This window comes from Antedon mediterranea, chromosome 6 (assembly GCF_964355755.1).
Source record: "Antedon mediterranea chromosome 6, ecAntMedi1.1, whole genome shotgun sequence".
NCBI lineage: Eukaryota > Metazoa > Echinodermata > Crinoidea > Comatulida > Antedonidae > Antedon > Antedon mediterranea.
The window spans coordinates 30,043,046-30,065,848 of NC_092675.1; the positions used below are offsets into that span (position 1 = coordinate 30,043,046).

Sequence of the window (22,803 nt, forward strand, 5' to 3'; positions counted from 1 at the left end):
TGCTTACAGTATCAATATTTTTGTAGAGCGGACAAAATAAGTACGAACTACTTTTTTGTCCACGGTACTACACTCTCTAAAGCTCTGTCTACACTATCAAACTTTATGTGATGTACATAATAGACATGATGACGTCATATCACTACCATATTTGGACAGACATTTTTTTTTTGTCAAATTTGATAGTGTAGACAACATAACTCTAGTTTCATTGATGTACTTTTAAATTAAAAGAATGCACATTCCACTGATGTGTCAGTTAGTGGACAGTGTAATACTGTGGTTTCCTGAATGGAGGTTAATTCATTTGGAATACAAATCAATTAAACACGCACATGATGCAAGTCATTAAAAAAAAAATACAAATCTTGATGAAACCAATTTTATAGACAGCGCCACCAATAGAGTAATTCATTATTGTTGCTAGGATGCGTAATAACAATCTGAGCGTGAAATAAGTTTTGTTTTGCTGCTGCTGTGTGGTGTTGTTGTTGTGAACAGATTGAAGGCCTATAAGATTAAGAATAAGATTACTAATAATACTGTGTATGCATTGAAAACTAGCTTTAAATATAGTAGGTCTATCTGGTGCACGTTAAAGTGAGTATACTTGTTTTGTAACGTTTATATAGGCCTATATCGCGCATAGTACAGTGATGTGCTCTCCGGCCAGTTTCAGACTGGTTTTGTTGTTGGGACCCACCAACAGCAAACGGGTTGGATTTTCCACATGTTAGTAATAAATTAGGCTTGCGCCTAGCCGGCCCATAGGCGGCTAGGCCTTGGCCCTAGTCTTGTTTATATTTTACATTTCATTTGGTATGAATAATACTAAAATATCGGCCCCTAAAATATATAAATTAAATTATTTAATTAAATCCTGTTTTCTTTAAATATAGGCTCCTGAGTCCTATTAATATTATTATACTCATTTTTATTTAGTTTTAACAACACCTTTGTTTTTCAGAGAAAGGCATCATGCCAATGAAGGACCAGGCAAGTTTAATTGAAGACCGAATAAGAACGGCTGTCCTGTCTAAAAGAGTTCGGGTTTCTGAGTTCTTTAAAGACTATGATAGGCTACGATCAGGATACGTAACACGTACGTTTATGCAGTAACATTTTGGCAAACAGTTTACTATGATATGATCATCCATTTTCTTTAACAGTCATCAATTTTCATTCATGTTGACTTATTTTTGGTTGCAGGAACAAGATTTACAAGATGTTTGGATCAAAGCTTTGGTATCATTTTAGCTCCTGAAGATGAGAATTGCTTACTCAGCAAGTATAACGACAAAAATGATGGAATGATAAATTATCATAGCTTTGCAAATAACATTGAACAAGGTACTGTTAACTAATTGCATCACCATTATGTTTCCATGAATAGTTTTATTTATTTATACAACTTTCAAACATAAAGATACAAAAAGATTCATAAAGTTAAAATTCTCAAACAGATAAAAATGTACAAAAATAAATAGAAACATTTTAAAATTCATTAAAAAGGAAAACATTATATAAAAGGACATATAGGTACCAAATATTGCTTATATATAATAAGTATATTATAATGAGCATTTTATCTATTTAATTTTCTTTTGTTATTCAATTCTTTTAGTTTTTAACCCTCAAGCTATGACTACTGATCCAAGGTACCAAACAGTTGAGCCTGATGAATAGTAAGTGCTTTTAACTAATTAATAATAAATTCTGCAACTGCTATTTCATCACTTTCTGAAAGATTATGTAAACAAAATGTTATATTATAGTGACAAAGTTGCGGTATTGTCTTGAAATTCATTTATAAAGGTGTCAACATTTTCTAAATTGTTTCTTCTTGGAATCGGAGATTTTCAAGTTTTCATCAAATCCAAATATGATGTTTTAATTAATGTAATGTCACATAAACAACTTATTTTACTATTTACAGCCTTGGTACTACGCGGTCAGTGCGCCCTCTCAGTCCAGCTTTTCAACACAAGATAAATCGCGTCTTGCAATCTCTGGCTCCGTACTATAAGTATCATGGGATTAATATTCGTACCAGTTTTGAGGATTTTGATAAGCACAACATAGGCCTTGTCACCGAGAGTCAAGTAAGTATTTATGATAGCATTATTGACACCTAACAAAGTGTGTTACCCAACCAGAATAGGGATGTACCCTCTGGAGGTTGGTTGTAATGTTTAAATACATATTTTACCTCATTCTTTTCATGAGTTCTAGTTTCCCATGACCTAGAGGATCGTAGATGAGATACAGTGCACAAAGTCCTTCCATATAGGTGAATTAGTAGTTGTACTCATCATGATACGATACACAGGCATATGCCATATATTCTAATTGTGCCTATCTCCTCTCTGGGCCTGGAGCAGGTAGTATTGGATTACAAGATACCAATATCAAAGCCTCCTGACCTGACGTGAGTGTGTCTCCTAAAAAAAATAAGTACAGTAGTATAATTTTATCAACATTATTTCTTATATTTAGTTCTACAGAAGCTTTCCACGTCCTCCAGGCTTGGAAGAGAGCAGCCTTGGGTTACTGGCACGACGATACCTTGACCCAGCCAAGCCTAGCATGTGTAACTACCTTAATCTGCATCATGACTTAGAGAAGGTTCAAGATCAAACTGAAGACACCTTGTTTGGTTCTGCTCCTCCTACTTCCTATAACATACCAAGAGAGGTAATAAAGAAAATACTTAAAGATGTCCCCTAAAATGATAATTTTTTTATCATATAAAAAACTGTAATTTAAAGCAAAAAATGGTCAAATTGGCTGCCAGCGTATGGGTTTTTGGTTGAATTTGACCATTTATGTTGTCATTTTATATGAGAAGGTATTTTATGAAAGGCATTAACTTTATTATTCAGGAGATGCAAGATGGAACCACACAACAGATCTTTAACAAAATCCAAGTTGCCGTGCATAAGAACGGTGTACGTACCACTGAATTTTTTAAAGACCACGACAAATTGCGTAGTGGAGTGATCACAGAGAACCAGTTCACGTGTGGTCTGATGTTGTGCATTGGTAAAGAAGCACACCTTACAAAAGGAGAAGTGCAACATCTTGTTAACTTCTATAAGACTGATGATGGAAGGGTTCGTTACAAGGATTTTTGTGATTTAATGGAAAATGGTGAGTTTTATTTTAAAGATGTACTGTCCCCTAAACGTGAAAATTAAGGATTTATGAAATCAAACTATTTCTAATAAAGTTATTCACTTCAGACAAAAATAGATATTTCACTTCAAATTTTACAATTTTTGTCAGACAGCTGTTGTTTTTTTTTTCCTAAAATGTCATATTTTGCTATAATTTTACTTTTTGTTATTAATTAAAATTCTGACTATTTATTTCAAAGCATTTAATGAACCACATCTTGAAAAGAAACCGGAATTTGAGGTCGTTCGTCCACCGCTAGGAGCCCTCTCTCGAACCTTGAACCCATTGTCTGAACGAGAAGAAGAACGTATACAAGTGGTGCTTAAGGCTTTGTCGGAAGATGTTAAGCAACGACGATTGATGATGATTCCATACTTTAAAGATTTTGACAGAGTAAGTGCTAAGATCAAACTTACTGACTAAAAGAATATTGAAAGCTCTGTCTACACTATCAAATTTTATGTGACAAAAAATGTGATGTACCCATATATGAACATGATGATGTCATATCATACCATATTTGGGAATATCACTACCATATTTGAGCACATCACACTTTTTTTGTCAAATTAGTTTGATAGTGTAGACAGAGCTTTACTGACTAAAAGAATATTAAGTAAAACAAATTCATTGAGTTTGTGGAAAATCTGGTTTTAGAGAGTTTACTGAAATTACCAAAAAATCAATAAATAAATCACACAAAGTTGTTACCACTTGTTAAATGTCACTTTCTAATATTGATGTTCTTTCTTTTCAGAGTAAAGCTTACACACGCAATGTTACTAAACAGCAGTTTGGCCGTATTCTTCATTTCCTATCATTGAATGTTGAACCGGAAGACTTGAATCTGTTGTGTAGAAAGTTTGAGGTTCCATTAAGTGGCGATATTAATTATCCTGCATTTGTTCAAAGTGTTGATAATGGTAAATTTATTTGTAATTCTTTTATAACATCATCTTTATTTATCGTTTCCGAAATGTATTTTTTTGTCTTGTTCTGTTGAAAAGTATTTTTTATTAGTTAACAATACAAATTGAGAATTATCTTTGATTCATTTGTCTACAACTCCACAAACACTTAAGCTAAACTTAATTAACACTTTTTTTTATAGATGTATAATATATTATATATAATACTACATAATATTAAAAACTTGTAACATGTGCACGACCCCAGGGAAAGAATAACCATGAGCTTATTTGGGCCTCAGTGAATTTATCGGATTGGGTAGAAGTAACTATTAGTTTGTTCTTATTGTTTAGAATTTATTGGTTTCACAATGGAATCAGGTGATAAGCAGAGAGTGGAGGATGCGAGTGTGCTGTACACTGACATACCTGTAGACTCTAGCAATGTTGACATAGAGCATCTCAAAGCATCCATACGGCATTTTGTACTTACTAACAGAATCAGGGTGAGAACAATGTCATCGGGTTCTGTGGATGACGGTTTTACTATTTTGGTGATAATGATATGGTGATGATGTGGTGATGATATGGTGATGATGTGGTGATGATATGGTGATGATGTGGTGATGATGTGATGATGATGTGGTGATGATATGGTGATGATGTGGTGATGATGTGGTGATGATATGGTGATGATGTGGTGATGATGTGGTGATGATGTGGTGATGATGTGGTGATGATGTGATGATGATATGGTGATGATATGGTGATGATGTGGTGATAATAATGTTGTGATGATAATGTTGTGATGATAATGTGGATGTATTCTTTACTAAAATTGGAATACTGAACATAGTAAAACTTCATTACTCCTTTCAGGCAATTTAATTTAATGTGGGAAAGATAGCTATGTTCAAATTTTCCATATTTTTTATATTTAGATAGTCTGCTTTTTTTGCCAGTTTTAGACAATTGATGGTGTACTGTATGTGGTGATGATCAAAATGTATTGATCAAGTTATAATAATATGTAAGAGCAAGGTGATCAACTTAATATTTTTTGTTTTGTTTGAAGGTTTGTGAATACTTTCAAGATTTTGATTCACTGCGTGGACATTCAATCCCTCGTAGCCAGTTCATCATGGGTTTGACTTCACTAGGAATGGAAGATATCACAAAACCTGAATGTAAAGCTCTCTGTGATCACTATGCTAACCCCAAAAAGACCGACCAGGTCCTCTGGAAGTTGTTTGAAAAAGATATTGAAACTGGTAAGAAGACTTTTAAATCATTTAAAAATGTTCAATCCTCAGAAAAAATGTGAAATCAGATCGGCTGAGGTGATTTGAGCCATTAAATTTTGTTCTTAGAAGTACATATTTTTGTTTACAGCTTTTACTCAAGTTCTTCCAAATTTGGAGAAAACGCCAACAAGCCATGTTCCTCCACATTCAGTTTACCTCATGAAGAAGCCTGGAACAATGGATTGGTCAACAGCTGATCTCGGACAAGTAAAACTTGTTGATGAAGCAATGGAAAGGATGCAACAACGAGCCAATCAACGTAGAGTTCTCACAAAACCGTGCTTCCAAGACTTTGACCCTCACAACCTTGGAATCGTTACCAACTCTCAGTTCCGCCAGTGTTTGACGTATCTTGGTCTGACGGCTTCCGAGTTTGAAATGTCTGCCTTGGAGAGCAAATATTCCAACAACATGGGATTTAATTATGTCAGATTCCTTGAGGACTTACAGCCTTCCCAAAAGCCTGAGCTGAAATACACAGAAAGATTAGAGGTACTTCGCAAGGTCAATTCCAATACAAGTTCACTCGAGCAAAATCCTTTGACGGACTTCGAAAGCATTATGACTAAAATTAAGACCAAGGTAAACTATTAACAATTTACTTAACCAATAAATAAGAATTGATTTTATAATTTAATTATATAATCATGGTTATTCAAAGAAATTCTGTATAACCATACCACACCAAGAATTTTAATTTTTTTAGTTACAAGACCAAGGTAGATTATTAAAAATTTACAAAACCAATAAATATTAAGAAATGATTTTCTAAAAATTGACTTCATATAATCATGGAGGTTTTACTAGTTTTATAGTTCCATGATATAATCATGGTTGTTCAAAAAAATCCTAATAATATTTGTTAGATGGTTCTTTTTTTTCCATTATATTTATTTAAGACAAGCGAAGATATGAGCACTGTAAATTCCATTATATTTGATAATAAAAGGAATCTGTATACCGTACCAGAACAAGAATGTTAATTAAGTTGCGTATCACAAATTTATCAAAAATATCAAATATCCTTTGTCTTATGTTTCAATGAAAGGTTTCTATCTTTGTACTTGTGCAGGTTAGTAAACAACGTATACGAGTTCTTGAATTCATGCGAGATTATGACAAGCTAAGAACAGGCAGAATGCTCAAGACTTTGTTTCAACGTGCTTTAGATCTAGCCAACCTTGGACTGCTGCCCACTGAAGTTGATGTCCTAGCAACTGTGTAAGTATATTGAAAATAAATATTCTCATGGTTCCATATTTAACAAAATGTTAAACTGGTATATATGAATATTTATTGTTTGATTCCAACAGTGGAGAGATTCACTATATGACAACAAATAATTCTTGGTCCTCTCTCCATGATGGTTGTCACATAATGCTTTGTATTTCTTTTTTTTTTATTGTATGTATATGTTTCAGGTTGTCTGAAAAAGTTGAATGAATGAATATTGGGAATTTGCCCTACAAATTAAATTTAATAATAACAAAACTGATTCTGTCATTATTTTGTAAAATTTCTAAAATATGTCCTTGTTTCTGGTACATCTTCTTGTAAAAATCACTTGGTTAAAAAAAATAATATTTCACTTGTCCTTACACAACTATTTTTCTTTTAAGTTATCAACTTTTAACATGGAATATGATAGTTATGAGTAATACATATTGTAAAGGTGAATTTTTACAATCTTTTTTTTTTCTATTTCTAGATATGAGTGTCCAACGAATCCTGATTGTGTACAGTACCTTTTGTTCTCCGATGAGATTGAAAGTATATTCACATTGAAGAATCTTGAAAAAGCACCAGAAGTGACACCAACACAGTTCATCCCACCGGTGGAAGTAGACCAAAACATCTTGTCACCCGAAGCTGAAGCAATGTTGATGCGAACTATGAGGAGATTGGCAGAAAAGGTGAGATGATGAGCACTTCTAAATGGAATAAATGTTGTGTTTAGATGGATAGAAATAACCAATTAGTTTAATTAAGTTAATCTCCAATGATGTTAAATATCCATATTTATCTTTTTATTTAATATGTTTTTATAGTTATGTAGTTAATGGTGGTATTCTTTGATATTTTTGTATAATAACAGAACTTTTCTTTTGTAATTTTAATGTATTTATTAAAGGAAATTGATAAATCCCTCTTCTTAATGTGTTTTAGAAGAAGTCAACAATTCTCTGCTAAAAGATGTTTCTATTTTTAAAAATTATATTTGGCCAACTATTGCGAGTGTAGTACTAGTACACTGTATTGTTGAAAATGAGTTGATTTGTTTATGTTTTAATAGCATGTGTATATTTGTTTATCTTTAAGGTTCGACAACGGCGTATTCAACTATTTCCATTGTTTGAAGACTATGACCGCGTTCACAATGGCACAGTTTCAGGATCTCAACTTATTCGTGTACTCAGTGAACTTGACTTAGGATCCTTAGTGAACAACAGCGAATTATGCAGCTTGTGCGAGAAATTTAACGTAAAAGTTGGCGGGAAACATGATGTTGATTATATCGCCTTCTGCAATATGATTTACCAGTTAGCCAAATTTGAAGTTGGGAAACCGTAATTGACTTTTTTCACATTGAAGGAATAACTAAGTTGTCAAACAATAAATTTGAATGGCTTTCATGTGTATGTACATTGAGTGGTAATGTTTTATTTTCAGGCGCTGTGTAAATAAAAAGATTTCATTAATTGATAAGTATAATATTTAAAAAGTTAGTTTAGAACTGTAATCACTAGATGAATATGGAAGATAGTGTTATAACTTCTGCAAACATGTTTCCATCAATTTGAGAGCAAGAAACAATTCAAGAAACAGAATCGATAAAATGAAGATGATTATACAAAATATTTTATTTTTTATACAAAATATATTTGATTTTGAAAGAATGAACAAATTAATGTAACACGCTGTGAGTAGCTAGTTTATTTCTAATGTGTAGAGGGCGCTTTAAATACTACTGTCTTTCTTCTTTGTCTTTCTTCCATTAATGAACGATTATTAAACATTAATCAAAATGCAAAATGCTTTCCACCAATAACAATGTATTGTTTTTATTTTATTGTAATTAAATGCATCTTAGACAGGTATTATAATTATATTCAGTCAAATATTTAGGAAAAAATATGTTCACATAATAATACTTAAATGAGGTATTTTTATACAACTAGAGACGAGGTAGAAGTGATGCCAACAGCAGGCCAGGAACTCTGCAAATTAGCTGCCGTAGGATAATTCAGAATATAATGAAGAACATAAAAAGCATTTATAAAATCAATTATAATCCTGATAAAAATTATATGATCTCTGATGATGATGATATATGATCTCTGATGATGAAGATGATGATTATATATATATGATCTCTGATATATGATCTCTGATGATGAAGATGATGATTATAATCTTGGTTTCATCTAAAGACAAAGGTTAAAAAGTATCTGATTTGAATGAGTTAATTATTGATGTAATTAAGCGGAATCAGTTAAACATACCTCCATGGTTAACCAAGGCCATAATTAACTTGGTTAAACCATAGAGATATTGTTCACTATAATATCTCTATGGTTAAACCACAGAAACTATCGGTTAATTTTTGCTACAGAAACGCTAGGTATATTTTTATTTATTAGTATCCATAAAAAATAAATAGTATGTATTTTTTAGATTCAATAAATCAAATCAATGTGCGGAGCAAAGTGTTATTCGTGCGCGCCAGCGGTTGGCTCAGCAGCCGCGCCGCCGATAGCTACAGTGTGTGCGCGCCGGCCTTTGTACGTTGCGAAGAAGTAACGGTATTCCCAACACTTATTGGCCCATTTTGTTTACATGTGTTTGGTGATTCTTCTGTATAAAACTAAATGTTTTGTGTGAATAAAGCAACAAAAAAATTATAATTATCCGGCTTGCCACAAGAGATTCAGTTTAAAGTGCACGGTAGGTAGACCTAGTCTAGGCTTATAATTAATTTGTATAAGGGCCTAAAACTGTATAGAAATTATTAATTTTTTGTGAAAGAAAAATGTGTTCAAGATATTATTGTTATTGTCCCGGTCATTTGATACTTTTCGTTCCAAAGAAAAGAAGGATAGGCCTAGGCTAAGCCTACGTGAATCTAGTCTTTAATTAAATAATAATTTACTTGGAAAACTAAACACTTTGGAAATAATGGCACGTATAGGCCTAGGCTACGCTTCTAGATACGAGAGGCGCGTCCACCAGAGTAATTCTTAAGTTTAACGGCCTATGCCTAGGGCCTATTTACATGCCATTTTAATGTAACATAATGAGTTATCCACTTTGACCAAAATCGAAGATTGGCTTCCATTCAATAATGGGTTTTTTTAATTGAATTTTAACCATGGTTATTTTATAAGTGAATTAGTGAAGTGAAGCCTAATTGATCAAATTCAATTTCGGTATATAGGCCTAGGATAGGCTAATAATTTATTCGGAAAACGCTTTTTGAACAGCGGCACACATAATAATGGTGCATCCTTAAAACAATTAAACATACAATATAAAAAAATATGAGTATAAAAAATAAAGGTAGACTAGATTAAAAGGATTATAATATTCTGATAAAACGGAAGTTCGATAAAACCAAGTTCAAAATAAACTGTAATACTAATACCAATTAAATGCAACCCACATACATAACCTTGGACACTAAATTAGCATATCAATTAGTGTATGAACAAAGGGATATACAGTAGGCCTACTTAGAATCTATGTTAATATATACACACTCTTGATACACAGTGTCTACCAGCAAAAAAAAATAAATAAGGAACAATAGGAACCCAACTTAGGGACATCAATATAAACAGGAAAGCATAGATTAGGTTAATTCAGCTGTAGAGAATTATTCGATGACTGTAAACAGAATTGATAAAAATACAGTATCTCCCTCTATGTCAAAGAATAGTTCTGTTTTGTTTGCGAACGGCGGCCAAAAAAGCAGGCAACCAAAATAATAATAAAACGACAATACAACGGTGTAGGATCGATCGGAGAAAGCGATGAATTTTAATTTAAATGACGATATTAAACTGGCGGCCGCCAACTAAAGCGTCCGCTTCGACCATGATTGACGAGCCTTTATCCAGGGAGATGTGTACCCTGCTTTATCTCTGTGGTAACATACCAACGTTGGAACAAAACCTCTTTGTCCAAATCTCCAGTAATCCTAGCAATAGCAGCCTTAAACAATACGACTTACCGTTCCCGCCAAAGTCATCATTAATTAATGAATAATATCAAATGATGACTTTGGCGGGAACGGTAAGTCGTATTGTTTAAGGCTGCTATTGCTAGGATTACTGGAGATTTGGACAGAGGTTTTGTTCCAACGTTGGTATGTTACCACAGAGATAAAGCAGGGTACACATCTCCCTGGATAAAGGCTCGTCAATCATGGTCGAAGCGGCCGCTTTAGTTGGCGGCCGCCAGTTTAATATCGTCATTTGTATTGAACGCCACGTGCGCTTTAATCTTTGATTGTCGTTGTCAACGCCATGGCCTATGGCGAGTTGAGTTACAGCTGCTGTATGTATGGTCAAATGGTCAAACCAATAAATATAAGCCAAATCATGTACTATCGAATCTTTATATTTCTATAATAATTAAGCTTGCCTGCCGATAAATCAATGTATATTTTTTATTTGTATTTTAATATTAACTAACTAAATATATTTACATATAGGCCTACTATCGAATCATTAATAATTTACGATTGCATCATAATCTACATCCATACTATTGAACCTTTATGTCTCATCATTTACGTACTATTTATTTGTTTACTTATATCTCTTGACCCGACGTTTCTTGAGCACTCTCCAATCGAATCTTTATACAGTATTGCATTAATAATTTACGTACGGTATTGCCGAATATTTATATCATTTACATCTATCGAATCTTCATACAGTATTGCAATAATAATTTACGTACGGTATTGCCGAATCTTTATATCTCATTTACATACTATCGAATCTTTTTACAGTATTGCAATAATAATTTACGTACGGTATTGCCGAATATTTATATCTCATTTACATATTATCGAATCCTTAATACAGTATTGCATTAATAATTTACGTACGGTATTGCTGAATCCTTATATCTCATAGAATCTTTTTACAGTATTGCAATAATAATTTACGTACGGTATTGCCGAATCTTTATATCTCATTTACATACATCGAATCTTTATACAGTATTGCATTAATAATTTACGTACAGTATTGCCGAATTTTTATATCTCATTTACATCGAATCTTTATACAGTATTGCAATAATAATTTACGTACGGTATTGTCGAATCTTTATATCTCATTTAGGCTACATCGAATCTTTATACAGTATTGCAATAATAATTTACGTACGGTATTGCCGAATCTTTATATCTCATTTACATCGAATCTTTATACAGTATTGCAATAATAATTTACGTACGGTATTGCCGAATCTTTATATCTCATTTACATCGAATCTTTATACAGTATTGCAATAATAAAGTTACGTACGGTAGGCCTATTGCCGAATTTTTATATCTCGTTTACACTGTACTATCGAATCTTGTTTTTATTGAATAGTAATAGGGTGTGTTATACATTTAAGTGTTATTCCATTGTAATACATTGTTTGTGTTTTCAATAAAGCAACGCCTGAAGACGAAAACGCGACCTTCTACAGCACTATTCCTGGCCGGCCGCCAGTCGAGTTATTAGCAGAAATTCGCGTAATTAATTACCGTACCGTACAGAGAGACACTTACAGTACTTGTCCCCCAGCCATTGTTGCTCGCTTCGCTCGCACCCCCCCCCCCCCATTATAAATGCTGCATATAACGGGCCTGCTTGCATCTTATTTTATTATTTAAAACGCATCAATATTTATATATCTGAAGGTATAAAATAATTTAGGATATTAAATAAATAAATTGAGGTCATCATGTTATTGTAATTAAATTATGTTTGCGAACACGTACTACTTACAGTAGTTACTTTACAATAACAAATATATATATTTTCATAGTCATAGTCATAGTCATATATACTTTATTGTCCATTTAAAAAACAGAAATGTGATTTGAAAACTGGCAAAATACAAAAATATAAAATACAATTTACAAAAACACACACAAAAAGTTAAGAGGCTAAAAATTGTTAAAATTAGATAAAAATTATCGGTTACATTTTACCTTTGTACTCTGGAGTTATATAAGTGTATAGCATTAGGTACAAACGAGCACCTAAACCGTTTTGTTTTGGTATTAAGTGCACGTAGTCTTATGCCAGAATTCATGAGAGCAAATTGTTTGTGAAGAGGATGTGTTTCATCATCAATGATACTTTTTACTTTTTTTAACACATTTTCTTTATACAAGGATTCAACATCAGGTAAGTGCTCTCCTACTAGTCTAATTGCTCTATTTCCTATTCGATTAAGTTTAATTTTATCTTTTTGCATTGTATTCCCATAAAAACAAACATTACAAAAAAGTATTACACTGAGAATTACAGAGTTATAAAACAATTTAAGTATAGTTTTGTCAATTTGTAGGTAGGCCTACTTCATTTTTCTTAAAATAAACATCCTTTGGTTGGCTTTGCATGTGGCTTTATTTACATTATTTATCCAATTTAGCTTATTGTCAATTAATTTTGATATACTTTATAGAAAAAATATATATATATTATTCTTAATAGTTGGCTTATTATATATTATTATACAATAAAAACACCACAATGTTTTTTATTGACTTTATTAAACATATATATCATTATTTAGAACAGTTAAATTAAGTATCATCGATTTGCCATTTCGTTTAAAAGAACGTATCACATTCAATCTGTAAAAAAAGAGAATATATTACATAATATTAATAATGTAGGTTGTTATTTACGTCCGAGGAAAAGAAAACCTGTCGATCGAAACAATGACAATCAAAAATTACAAAAGAATGACAATCAAAGCGCACACGGCGTTCCATACAAATTACCGTTATTGAACTAGCGGCCGCTTTGGTTGGCGGGAGGCCGCTTCGACCGTAAATCCGTTATCATACCAGGGAGGGAGTTGTAAACAACTCCCTGATCATACCTTCTTAATTAGTCAGCTCATCATAGCAGTTGGTGGGAAGGCCACGTCTGCCTTGTGCTCATGATACTGCTGTAGGTAGGAGGAGTACATCATCAGTCTACAGACCACTACAACAACCAATTTTGATGCAATACAAATACTACTGTAGTAGGGCCTATTTGTAAGTGTTTGTGATATGTTGCCTATTTATTTGAGTGAGGGATTTCATTATAATATTTTACCAGAGTAGTCATTTGGTAAGTTGGTTTTTTTGAAATCTATTTTATTAATTAATTATTATTTAATTTTTTTGTACTATAATCTATGGTTGTAACTTGGTGTAGGCCTAAAGTTGATTTAAGTAGTATTTTGTTTTCTAAGTAGGAATGTATTCCCATTGTTGTATTTTCTCTCCTTTTTTTTGGTTTCCCTGGACCATGAAGAAATAAGTAACTTAAATAAAGAAATAAACTTATTCTCCATGCTTGGATGCATGCACCTTCTCAAGTTAAAGTGCCACTGATAAAAAAAAAGTGCAGTGCCAATACATTCATTATACTTCAATTATATTATTATAATCAGCAAGGATTTGTGGCACACTAAAGCGAATCAGACATAAGTTGGAATTTTCAAAATTAAGATGTTCACAAATACTAAAACTACATAATTCAAGATTTAAAATACTGAAAAAAAATCTCTTGATACTATTTACTTCCAGAGAGAGATGTCACAGTCTAAAGTTTTGGTTGTTAAATTACAATCAGTTTTTTGAGTGTTTTTAACAGATAAATCACAAGTAAAAACAAAAAAACAGGGCGTTTTTATGTTTGCGCCTTGTTAAAGGGGTATACTAATTGTTGTTGTATTTCAATGAAACTTTGCACCTTTGTTCACTAACTAACTATTGTTCTATTATTATGCTCAATTTTTATTAAAAACAACCCATTGGAACATTTTCAATTTAAGCATAAAACATGATAGGTTTTATGAAAATCTTGCACATTTTCAAACCAACAGACAACACAAAATGTTAAAAATCCTGCATTTATTTGTCTAAAAATAGAAAAACATTAAGATAATGTAAATAAGTACCTGTTTCAACTATCATTTTCCGTAAAAAGTAAAAGTAATTTTTCAGCCTTTTATTGTTTTCTACACTTTCTATGTAACACTAACAGTAATGATTGTAAAACATGTTAACACACAGAATGGAAAAATCGCCATGGCAGGACCACTGATGACATTTTCTATTCCAAAGGTTAAAAGATCACCAGGTAAAGCAATTGCTATGTTAATTAATAGAGCAGATTAGGAATGGAGTAAATGTTGATGTGAAATTTGATTAAAATTACAGAAGACGGTTCTCTATGGTGAAGTAAAAAATCAAGATTTAGTTGGAGAAGGTGGTGTGAAGAATGCTGTTTCATCTTTAGCAAATGGCAATTTAAATACAATGAGTAACAAAACAATGCAATACAATCGATAATAGTTCTGTTATGTGCTTTAAGAAACAACGATATTTGTGGAATGTGTTATAACAGTTGTAAAGAATGGCAGAGGGGTAAAAATTAAACTTGCTTATGTTTTTTCTTAAGGAGGCTGTAAAAATTTAGGACTCTTCTAAACACTAATTTTAAGGTATTGATTTTTCAGGTTGCAGATCTGATGTTCCACCGACTTCCAGGAACTATAAAGAAACTCTACAGACAATTCAAAGTTCATTTTTGGATTCAAATTACAAATTCGAAAAAGATTGCCATATCAACTCTATTGAACAAGTTGTGAATAAGAAGTTTGAGAAAACTTTCCAACAGAAAAGACAAGAAGTGAGATCTGATCTAAACTGCGTTAATGTGGGCGAACGGTTTGCCTTTGCAATTGTCGACTGCGAAGAAAAAGTCAAAGAAGTGTGTCGGGATGGAATTAATAGCGGCCATGAAAAATTGACCTATGCGACCTTGGGAAAACAAACATGTGGTGTTCATTTGTGGCAGAATGCTGATGTTGTTCTACGATCAGTTTCCAAAATCCCTAGAACATTACACCTTATTGTATACAAGGTAATAAGAATTTTACTTTGACAGTAGGATACATTATTGGTGCATTTTTGTGGTACGGCAATATACCTGTCTAAAGTTTTCTAAAGTTTTTTAAAAACTTTTTTAGTAGACCCAGTTTAGTCCATTTTGTTTTACATTATTTCTTGATTTCCATTGTGTAAACATTACATATAATACTATAACATCAATGAGTTACAACAGCATTGGAATTTTAAGAAAAAAAATAACTTACTATGTAAGTTAAAAAAATGTTTTGCCAGGATTGAATGGAATTGTTAACAATAACTCATACAGTACTAGCACATAGAAAATAAAACATTGCAAGGTGCTGACTTGTTAACCTCTCCATTTTTAACCTGATTGATCAACATTTCTAATAATTGCTTTAGGTGATACGTGGCAGAGCAAAACTCATTTCTCCAAGTATTGATAGTGATGTTGAACCCACGCCTAACTTTGAATGCCATGTAAGCCGCGATTTTCCAAAAACTACAGCATCACTTGGCCAGTTAATTAATACCACACAGGTGAGTACAGAAAGCATCCGTTTATTACTGTATTATTAAATGTAAAATTTTTAGAATATTATTCTGCATTAATCGTATTTTATCTATTGTTTTTCTATCCTCCTTAGATTTTTATCTATGAATACGACGAGGAATGCCTACCGGTTAAGCGTCCCAGACATTGTTATCCTTATGCGGTTGTTACTTTCTCCAAACTAATACATTCGCAGAAGCACCAATTATTGCCATGCATTTCAGATGTTGAACAAGAGTCTATGCATTGGTCTTCAGATGATCTGATGTCCAGATATATGAATGACGAAGTGATTACTGATAACACAAAATTGAGTAAACCTTGTGAAAATAAATCACATAAAGTAGGCATTTTTCAATCAGAGCAGGATGCAATAGTGTTTAGATTAAAAGAGAAATTAGCAAAAAAAAAGATGGCTGTAGAATCAAGTTCTTGGAAAATGAAAAACAAATTACAGACAAACTCTTCATCCAGTTGTGACAGATTTAAAATCAAAGCAAAAACAAACCAAACTATTAAAGATGCCAATGATAATGACAGTAAACAATTATCTAAAGCAAAAAAGCAGAAATTGATTGCAGCAAACGAAGAAGATATGAATTCAGTAAAAGGAAATAGTTTGCTTTCAAAGAATAGTACAGATGATGTTCACAGAAAGTCGCATTTAACCCAAAAAATTGAAAGCAATGAAGCATGTAATATGTATTTGGAACACCACACCTCCACATGCCTCAACAAACATCATTTATCTAGTGAGAATAAGAAAGATTACTCAAAGATGAGAATTAAAGAAAATGCTGATAGAAGTGATTGCTTGCCGGAATCACAATCGATGATACCATTGTCCACCAGTTCCTCAGACATCACTGTCATTACATCTGGTGATAATCAAAGCTTGTCTCCAATGATAAAGAAATCATTTGTGCTAATTCGCTTCACACGAAAATGGCTGAAAAAATATGGCTGGGGAGTTCAGACTATGACTAAAAAATTACTTTGCAATTGCATCAGAGTTCTCAAGTGGATTGAAGTGATGGGAGTGAGTTATCGAGATAAAGGAATGAATCATTTTAACTTTGGCATCTTAGATGCCCGTGTGCTTCTTTACTACTTATCGTTGCATCGTGGTAATTTTGGTAGAAAGATTCAGTTGGTGAATGAGGACATTGATCAGAAAGAATTTAGACATATGATAGATGGTTTGTTACTGCTTTATAGATTTGAAAAAATGCCTGAAGATATGATTGTATTGGTTGAAAATTTAGTTGAAAATAGAAATTTGAGGGCTGAAACATCCAGGGTAGGGCTAAATGCTGATAAAAGCAAGAATACAGTGGTCCAAAACAGACAGAAGAGAGAAGACAACGCAGATGACGATACAGATTTAGAAGCAGTATCAGGTTACCTGGGGGATCAAGCCTGTTCTGGTACAAATATAGATGAAATTAATCTGAAGGAATCAAGTGAACCCAAACCCACATGCACTGATCCTCATCCTCATGCTTTCATCTCTGAAGATAAGATTGTAAAAATAATTCAAAATTTATCAAGTAGAAGAATTGAATGTAAACAGAATATCACTTTGAATATTTATAATGTTTGTTCTGATTGTGGTATGAAGAACAATCAGACCATTATCATTGAGTCAGATGACAATGAAAGTGATGATTTGAAAATGGAGATTAGTGAAAAACCTTTACAACCCATTGAAGACCATTTAGATACTGGGGCCATGGAAACTGAGATGGCAGAAGTTCCTTTACAAACCAAAAATATACATGTTCTTTCAACTGTTGCAGCCAGCGATTCTGATAATGAAGACCAATTAGAAGCCGAGTGTATGATCAAATTGAAGATGGCAGAAGTTCCTTTACAAACCAAAAATATGGATGTTCTTTCTAATGTTGCAGCCAGTGACTCTGGTATTGAAGACCATTTCGAGTCTGAGGCCATAATCAAATTGAAGATGGCAGAAGTTCCTTTACAAAGCAAAAATATGGCTGTTCTTTCAAAATTTGCAGCCAACGAGTCTGACATTGAAGACCATTTAGAGTCTGAGGCCTTAATCAAATTAAAGATGGCAGAAGTTCCTTTACAAACCAAAAATATGGCTGTTCTTTCAAATGTTGCAGCCAACGAGTCTGACATTGACGACCATTTAGAGTCTGAGGCCATGATCAAATTGAAGATGGCAGAAGTTCCTTTACAAACCAAAAATATGGATGTTCTTTCAAATGTTGCAACCAACGAGTCTGACATTGAAGACCATTTAGAGTCTGAGGCCATGATCAAATTGAAGATGGCAGAATTTCCTTTACAAACCAAAAATATGGCTATTCTTTCAAATGTTGCAGCCAATAAGTCTGTTATTGAAGACTATGTTCTTTCTGACATTGAAGACAATTTAGAATCTGAGGCAATGATCAAATTGAAGAAGGCAGAAGTTCCTTTACAAACCCAAAATATGGATGTTCTTTTAAATGTTGCAGCCAATGAGTCTGATAATGAAAACCATATTCTTTCAACTGTTGCAGCTAATGAGAATTGTATTAAAGACCATTCAGGAACTGAGGCCATAAAGATGGGAAAAAAGCCTTATCAAACCAAACATGTAGATGCAGGTCTTTCAGTTGAAGCCAACAAATCTGATATTGAAGACCATTTAGAATCCGAGGCCATGATCAAATTGAAGATGACAGAAGTTCCTTTACAAACCAAAAATATGGCTGTTCTTTCAAATGTTTCAGCCAATGAGTCTGCTATTGAAGACAATGTTCTTTCAAATGTTGCAGCCAATGAGTCTGACATTGAAGACCATTTAGAGTCTGAGGTCTTGATCAAATTAAAGATGGGAGAAGTTCCTATACAAACCAAAAATATGGATGTTCTTTCAAATGTTGCAGCCAATGAGTCTGATATTGAAGACCATGTTCTTTCAACTGTGGCAGCCAATGAGAATGGTATTGAAGACCATTCAGGAACTGAGGCCATGATTAAATTGAAGATGGCAGAAGTTCCTTTACAAACCAAAAATATGGATGTTATTTCAAATGTTGCAGCCAATGAGTCTGTTATTGAAGACCATGTTCTTTCAAATGTGGCAGCCAATGAGTTTGACATTGAAGACCAATTAGAAACTGAGTGTATGATTAAATTGAAGATGGCAGATGTTCCTCTGCAAACCAAAAATATGGATGTTCTTTCAACTATTGCAGCCAATAAGTCTGACATTGATAGGGCATGTTTTTCAAATGTTATAGAGAATGAAGAAAAACCTCCAAAAGATGTGAACAATATCGAAGATGCATTGGAAACTGTGATGGTAAACAGGGCTTTGCGAATGAAATGTGCAGTGAACCTTCTAAAACTTAAAGAGATTAATCTGGAAAATGGAGGTAATGATAAAGAACCCTCTCTCCTTCCTTCATCTTTGGCAAAAACAACTAGAAAATGTGCAAAGAACATTTCAAGACTTAAAGAAATTGATGTGGACAATGGAGTTAATGATAAAGAACCCTCTCTTCTTCCTTCATCTTTGGAAATAACAACTAGAAAATGTGCAAAGAACATCTCAAGACCTAAAGAAATTGATGTGGACAATGGAGTTAATGATAAAGAACACTCTCTTCTTCCTTCATCTTTGGCAAAAACAACTAGAAAATGTGCAAAGAACATTTCAAGACTTCCAGAAATTGATGTGGACAATGGAGTTAATGATAAAAAACCCTCTCTTCTTCCTTCATCTTTGGCAAAAACAATTGGAAAATGTACAGTGAACCTTTCAAGACTTGAGGATATTGATCTGGACAATAGAGTTCCTTCATCTTTGACAATAACAACTAGCAACCCTGACAAATGTAGTTCACAAGATTTAATTACAACCCCTGCCAAGGGAGTTAAGCTGAAGAATAGTACTGCTATTTTTGAAGAACATGCTTATGACAAGTTAAAGAAAACCTTTGTATCAAGAGATCATAAAGGTACTAATCGTACTAAGCAGACAATTAGTTCTAATGAAACCAATAGAGCAGATAACACCATGTCAGATAACATTTTTCAGGAGTCAAATAATACTTCCAGTGTTGCTCGTCGTTTTCTACTTAGTAATGGAGACAAACATTCAAATGATATCAAGATAGTAGGTTGCCGACAATTAAGTAAATACAATTGCACTACCCATTCTTCTAACATAAATAGTGGCCATAACGAGTCTGATTTTGAAAAAAGCAGGTTGATTATGGAGACGTTTTCAAAATATAACATCAATCGAAAACGCACAAGAAGTACAACTTCTATATCAAACTCTCCTCCGGTCAAGAGGTGCAGAGATGTGCCACCTAGAAGAAATTCAGAAAGATATGACACTTTGGATAGTACTCCGTATATGGCCTATCGCTCGCCACATGGAAGACGGTCAAGTGCTAACAACGTTAGGCCTATGTATCCAGAATATGTTGAGAATAATCGAAACATTAATCGGGCAGCAGACGACAGTCCGAGAGAAAGGGTAACAGACTCCAGAAGAAGTTATTGGTGGAATAATCTACTTGAATGAGTGAGACAAAGACGAAGAAATGATGAATACTCGCAAGCTATTTATTATAACCATAATAATTGTTAATGATTTATTATTATTCATTTGTGCTTTCTGGTTGTTTTACACTTTTATTGAAAACGATACCTAAAGATCATGCTAGTGTACTGTTGGTTGTTATTTTAAGTTTTGCATTGTAATTCTCTGCCTTTTTTTTGTTTTTCTTCTTTTTTTTAAACTTTCATTCACTAATTAGTAGAATCATTTGTTACTTTGGTATTCTAATTTGTTTTAATCATATTTGTATGATGTCAATGCTCCTCAGATCGTCAACATGCAAACAGTTGATGAGAACAACTAAATAAGTATAAGAATGACGTCATTAGCATTTAGCTTCAGGACTAATTATTTATTTTAATTTATTTTACTGTATTTCTAACAAAATCATAATCATAGTACATTTAATACTAAAGACTATAACGATCGTTGTATTTTAAATCTCCTTTCATCTTGAATTCTAACTAAACTTTTGTAAATTTAAAAAGTGTTATACAGTTAGGTATTAATTTGATAATTGTTTGATAATTAAGATTAACATCATTTAATGGTTTAATTTTTAAACAGTTGATAGGAAAAAGTATTTTATTTTAATATTAATGATTAAAATTATGTACAGTATAAACAAATATTGATTTGTGACACTGTATCTAAGATGTACTGTAGGCCTATTAGTAATCAGATGCAGCTTTTTGTAAAGCAATTTTTATTTTTATATTATAAATTCAGGTTAAATAATGTATACAATTTTCCATTTTCAATCACGTATATTAGCAATCAAACGTGTGTAAAAATGATGTGTACAGTATAGCAATTTTACCAAATCTTACATTATAACACATGTAGGTACACATTGTTAATGACTCTCTTATTTTGTACATACAGCAGTGTTTTTAAATTATTGAAGTTTTGTTGAAATAAATATTTAAATACAGTAGATGTTGATTGTGTATTACCCACATATGTATATGTGTGTGTATTCATATTTATTCAGTTTTTATATTTTTTTAATAACTTATTATATTTTTGTTTTATTTATTTTTTACTTTTTTTTACTTCGTGATGTTCTTGATTCACTTCAAAGGGGAGGTGACTTTGAATCAATGTAGCTTGATGTCTGGTTTCAAATGGCGCCAGTGTCACAGGATTTATTGACATATTAATAATTAAAACTTCACTCCCAAAGACTTTGTTTATATGTGGAGCAACTTGTGGTACACAGTACAAAAACGTCGTATGAATAAAATACGAATGACTAAACTTAATTTGACTTCTAGTCTATGACTCCATTTATAACATTTTCGATCTTTAGGCCTACCCCTCAGTATACCACGATTAAACGTTTACAATTTCTGTCTAACGCATACTGTTTTATACCGTTTAGTGTGTATGTATTATTTTTACAAGAGCAATACTTATACATCGTATATTTCTACGGTATACGTGTTTATATGCAGCAGCAGGTACAGTGTGTATAGTTCAGAGACCAAGTTTGATTCCGGGTGAATAAATAATTGCATACAAGGATACGTGGGTGTCGAAAGACACTTTGATATTCCAAATAAGGAAATCGTTACAACATATTCATGGTAAAGACGATGATGTCATTTTAATTTCATTTTAAAATATTTATGTGATGAGATCATAATCACCACGACAGGCCTATATAGGCTATGGTAGCTACTTTCATAGATAGTCCTACACATGGAGGTATAAAAGTATAACTCCATGGTCCTACACGTATAAAAACCCAGTTGTCTGAAAGCTTTCAATTTGTGAACGGCATGAAGTAAAGTAAGTTGATGTGTGTTACCACCCTCTTTTTAAGATCAAATAATTTTGTTCAGTTTCATGGTTAATTTTCCTTTTTGTATACGGACGTGCCATTATTGTTTTGCTTTGGGATATTTTGTTCGCGTTTTTTAGGATACCTGTCGCTTCAGCACGGGTATTGGTGATAATATCACTACATTTTTCATAAACACTCCTTTCCGAACTTTAAGGACAAGCTGGAGACGACGGTCACAGAGCCTATCAAGAGAAAATTGTTCTAGGGCTGCAGTGTACGAATAGTACCCCTTCCCGTAGTACAATTCTTAAAACCCTCTTCTAGACCGATTCGAGGT

The 22,803-nt window shown here is 32.8% G+C and overlaps 2 protein-coding genes across 2 annotated transcripts; both read left to right on the plus strand.

Annotated features, from left to right (window-relative positions):
- The first annotated feature begins 479 nt into the window (after positions 1–479).
- On the plus strand, positions 480–9,044 carry LOC140052172 (uncharacterized). The gene is made up of 15 exons (XM_072097608.1): positions 480–600; positions 968–1,102; positions 1,210–1,350; positions 1,625–1,685; positions 1,937–2,102; positions 2,497–2,694; positions 2,883–3,150; positions 3,377–3,570; positions 3,935–4,100; positions 4,440–4,591; positions 5,161–5,356; positions 5,478–5,971; positions 6,462–6,610; positions 7,098–7,302; positions 7,709–9,044. Exons 2-15 carry the CDS (start codon positions 979–981, stop codon positions 7,958–7,960), a joined length of 2,766 nt encoding a protein of 921 aa, XP_071953709.1. The 5' UTR covers positions 480–600; positions 968–978; the 3' UTR covers positions 7,961–9,044.
- Positions 9,045–14,666: 5,622 nt separating this feature from the next.
- LOC140052570 (uncharacterized) lies at positions 14,667–20,641 on the plus strand. The gene is made up of 4 exons (XM_072098180.1): positions 14,667–14,760; positions 15,140–15,546; positions 15,936–16,073; positions 16,181–20,641. The coding sequence occupies exons 1-4, from the start codon at positions 14,667–14,669 to the stop codon at positions 20,639–20,641; spliced, it is 5,100 nt and encodes a 1,699-aa protein (XP_071954281.1).
- The last annotated feature ends 2,162 nt before the right edge of the window (positions 20,642–22,803 follow it).